The 4,964-nt window shown below is 38.0% G+C and overlaps 1 protein-coding gene across 1 annotated transcript in view; it reads right to left on the bottom strand.

Annotated features, from left to right (window-relative positions):
- Window positions 1–2,659, bottom strand: part of LOC101851601 (spectrin beta chain, non-erythrocytic 2) — a gene marked incomplete at its 5' end in the record, with an annotated part of 86,152 nt that extends 83,493 nt beyond the window's left edge. The window contains 2 exon segments of the mRNA XM_013087018.2: window positions 811–956; window positions 2,477–2,659. Coding sequence (XP_012942472.1) covers window positions 811–956; window positions 2,477–2,659 — 329 coding nt within the window.
- Window positions 2,660–4,964: the final 2,305 nt, after the last annotated feature.

Raw genomic sequence — 4,964 nt, 5'->3', positions numbered from 1 at the left:
GAGTGTGAGGGGAGGGGGGTGGGGGAGTTGAGTGTGAGGGTATGGTTGGGGGGGAGTGTTTGTTGAGTGAGGGGGTTAGGTGGGGGACGGGCATAAGACATGGCATTAAGTTGACGCTTATGAATAGTTGGCCTGATTATGGCTGCTATACTAACTAGGTAAAGACTACTAAATAAATATTTTATCTCATCTTATTGTCATATCATAAGGTATCTTATCACATTTAACATTATCTTACCTTACCTTATCTGATTTTGTCTTATCCTGCCATATCTTAAAGGCCCTATATTTTATTTGACCATTATTTACCTATCGTATCTAATCTTATCTTGTCTTACCTAGTCATAACTTAATAACTCATCTTATTTTGTCTCATCTCACCTTAACATATTTTATCTAATCTTATATCTTAATTTATCACAGCTTGTCCCATCATATCTGATTTGATTTCATAATACAATAATAATAATATCTGATCCTGTGTTATCTTATCCTATCATATTTGTTTTATCTTATTATACATTATCTTACCCTGTCTAAACTTACCTTATCTTATCTAATTCTATCTTGTCCGATAATATCTCCTCTCACTTAGTTTTAGCAAAAGTTTTACAGCACTTGCAAGACAATAAGATCATATAGATGCCGAAGATAAGAAGTGTTGTTACAAGAGAGTAACAAACATAAAACAGAAGGAGGAGAGATCAGGACGATAGACGTTTGATAGGAAAGAAGGAGCAAACCACACCAGAGCACCCGCCAACCACCCACATCTTATCTCATATGACAAACATACAAAACGGTCATCACCTGACTTTCTCCTGTCTGGCGGTCACCTCTGCGGTGTGCGAGCCGCGGTCCTCCATCAGGTACTTAGCCTGTCTCTCACAACGATTAAACCGCTCAGAGCCAGCCTCCACTTTCCTCTTGAACTCATCAAACTTGCTGCGTAAAATCTGGGAGAGAGAAAAATTTTACCAATTAATCCTCAATCTTCATAAATGGCTGCCTAAGAAGGATAGTGGGGATCAAGTGGTACGATCGAGTCACAAATACTCAACAGTGGGAAAGAACAAGCCAAAGGCCAGTACAGGAAGACATACAGATGAAGAAATGGAAATGGATTGGGCACACCCTGAGGAAACCCCCCGACAAGCATCATCAGACAAGCTGTGACGTGGAATCCAGAAGAAAAACGTAAGAAAGGAAGACAAAAGATGACACGGAGGCGAGCGGTACAAGCGGAAATGGAAAAGCCGGGGACATCATGGAAACAGCTAGAAAAGGATGCACAGGAGAAATGTTGTTGACGGCCTATGCTCCTCTGGGAGTTAAAAAGGGCAAAACAGAGAGAAGAGAGAATCCTCAATCACATTTTAAAAGTATGAATGTCCCACAGTTAGAGGTAAAAATCGACTACTGTTAATAGATGCAGAAGCGACAACTGTATTTATTGAACATTACATTTTTTTCTGTAACTCTTTTCACTACCAGACTATTTTCCTCACTGTTGCCTATCCACTTTGGCAGCCATTTCACTGTCTGACTCATCAAAAACAAAACTATTTCCCAGTTTGACTGCTCAAAAACAAAACTATTTCCCTGTCCGACTCATCAAAACAGAAAAGTAATCTGGATGTAAAATAGTGGTTTGTCTTGGTCAGCAGATGAGGCTGTTTCTGTAATGAATGCATTTACCCAGCTGCAAAATTTGTCTCAGGGTATGGTTATAGTTTTTTGTTTTAGTAAGGTTTTAGGCGCTCGCAACTGCATAGGCCTAAGGTCATATGAGCGCCAAGGGGCCGATGTCAACAGAGAAGTCCAAACAGGGAATCAGGCTTACTCTGCTCACCTCTCTCACCTCAACAGCACAAAGTCTGCTTCCACTAGCAATTCACAAGAGAGTGACAAGTGTACAAAAAAGGTAGAGGCAAAAATGACGATGGTAAGGATGAGGAAAGAAAAAGCAGCAGTTCCCCCAATGTTGTTCCAGCACAGTTTGAGTATAACATTGATAAATCAGCCATTTACAATTCTACTGTGCATAAAAACATGTTAATATCTCCCCTTTGGGATGGGAATGGTCTGAAGACACTTCAGTCAGTAAAACTGCCCTGGGGGTTATTCACGGGGTATGGAATGCGTTACTGACCCATAAACAGACATAAAATACAAAAACTTGACTCTAAAAAGGTAACACCCACAAATCAGAAAGAAGCATTTACTGAGTTTATTACTAGTTTCTTTTAAGAGGCATAGAGCATTTATTCAACCCAATTAAGCTAAGTACAAAAACATTTCTGAATCTGTTTCTCAATTTGCTAGAAATTAAGTGCTCGCTAGATGGAGATGGTTAAAAAGTCATGGTTTAAAAAGGCAGAAATGAAAAAAAGGGACCACCTTATTCTTTTTCAGTTTAGTTTTAGAAGGACAAAAGAAAACTGTGATAATTAGCAGACACAGATAAGCAAGTTACCTCCAAATGCTCATAATCCTGTCCGTACTCCTCTGAGGAGGCCGTCAACATCTGTTCCTGTATCCAAGCTTCGAACTCCTCCGCTTCGCGCATGTAGGCGTGCAGTCTCTTCGACTGCTCCAGGTTACGGCCTCGTTCCGCTGCCAGACGTTTCAGTTTGTTGAGGTTGTCCTGAAGTTGTTCCTGAGAGACCACGGAAGACAAAGGGAGAAAGTGAAACATGAAAAAGTGAAGACTGACTATTAGTTTTAGTAAAAGTTTTACGGCACTTGCAACACAATTAGGTCATATAAATAAGTGCCGAGGATTAGAGATGTTACAAGAGAGTAACTAACATAAAAAAGAAGGAGGAGTGATCATGACAATAGATGTTTGATATGAAAGAAGGAGCCCCACAAAGTGAAGACAGAGAGATTATGAACATTTAAAAGGTGAACAAACTGAGATAGTTAACAATGAGAAAGTGTGCCGTAAGAAACTTAACAATGAGAGACTGTGAACAAATAAAAAGTGAATGGGACAAAGTGACTGTCTCACGCCCCACATTATTATTATTGTTATGACTATTTTTATTATCATTATTATTATTGTTTGATATTGTCTTCTCCTCCAGTGTGGCGAAATGAGGCTGCGTCACATTGACTCACCTCATATTATACCAAACTCATAAAATTAAAAAAGAAAATTAATTTTGAAAAGGGCACTTCACAATTTGTTGGGTTTTTTAAAAGTATTTTCCAGATTTTCGTACATCACTTTGTGCTTCACTTTTTTAAAACAGTATTGAAATTTAAAAGGAATTCATATACTTTTAAAACAATAATAATTATCTACCACTGGAGTTTTGGAGGGGGGGGGTCATTTTATTTCTATATTTATGTATTTATTTATTTATTTGTTTATTTATTTATTTATTTATTTGTAACATCTGGCGTTTAAACGATTATTCTGGAACAAAATGTGGTGCATGTGGTTGGTGGGTGCTCTCGTGTGGTTTGCTCCTTTCGTATCAAACATCTATCATCCTGTTCTCTCCTCCTTCTTTTTATGTTTGTTAGTCTCTTGTAACACTTCTAATCTTCGATATTTATAGGACCTCATGTGTTGCAAGTGCCTTAAAACTTTTACTACTAAAACAAGTTCTGGCGCTTTTGTAATAAAATGTTTATTCGTCGGTGTCTGACTCTAAGTATCCACCAAATTAGACCAAAACCTCTGGCTGTCTCAAACTATGTTATTATTAGCTGGGCCCCCTTTTGATGAAAGGAATGATCGGTGCATTAGCATCAACTGAAAGTCATTGGCTTACTATATACTCTACTGGAATGGAGCAATAAATCTTGAGAGAAAAGTGACAATGTGTTTCAAAGTTGCCAAATATAATATAATAGATGTATAGATTGATTCTCTATTCCGCTATAGTAGTTGTACACTCCAGAAGTTCATAGGTGTGGAATCAGGGCGCAAGGCTAGTGAACGGAAACCTCGTTTGTTTACAATGGCGTCAAAGAAGACAGACTTTCCCAAGATTAGCTCTAAACAAAACTAATGAAAAACTTAAAATTAAACCACAGTGACTTCTGGCTCCTCAGTGAAACTGTGCACCCTTTAAATGATTCTGAACCAACATTTATTTTGTCAAATTCGAAAGTTAAGTAGTTCCGAAGTTTTAGGCGGCCAAAGTGATGAACTTTCAGAGATATAATATATAGAGATAGAGATTATTTGTAATTACAACTACTGATGCCATAATGAGTAGAAAGGAAACCTAAAACAAAACTTGAGCAATTCTGGACGATAATAAGAAAGAATTTTTTTTCAAAAAAAGGTTTTTGACCTAATTAGGCGATACACGGTTTAGAGACAGCCATTGACATTAAGAACAAAAGTGTGTGGCAATACGATAGAAATTCGGCGCTCATCAATGTTGGGGTATGTGAAATTATTGGTATCATCTTAAAACTTGTTCACTTGTCTTGCTTTCGTCAAAGTTCCGTGAAATCCAAAGATTGGGAGTCCATGGAAAATGAAGGGGTGCTTTTAATCAAGGGTTTTCAGTAAACTCCACACCGAAATATGGTTTTAAATGGACCGAAAATGGTAGTAAGCCAAAAACAGATTCGATAAAAACTGCCATACCAGATGGGATAATACCAGTTTCTTTGATTTCATTAATTTTGACGCACGGGTGACTTCACCGCAATGCCCCTCAAATAAAAGTGAAAGCGTACCGAAGAATTTCCTGGACGCAGGATGATGCTGACGATGAACACATAGACAGGATCCATCACTCTGTTGCATTTGTAGTCACTGGTCACGTTGTGAACTACCTCAATGTCCGAGGATGACCAGCCTATAGAATAAAAAGTAGTTAGTATTTACCATCATAAGCAGTCTTTTGTTGTTGTTGTCGTTGTTGTTGTTGTTGTTGTTGTTGATGATGATGATGATGATGATGATGATGATGATGATGATGATGATGATGATG

This window comes from Aplysia californica, unplaced genomic scaffold (assembly GCF_000002075.1).
Source record: "Aplysia californica isolate F4 #8 unplaced genomic scaffold, AplCal3.0 scaffold00534, whole genome shotgun sequence".
Lineage (NCBI taxonomy): Eukaryota > Metazoa > Mollusca > Gastropoda > Aplysiida > Aplysiidae > Aplysia > Aplysia californica.
This window is presented reverse-complemented; position numbering and strand designations above follow the sequence as displayed.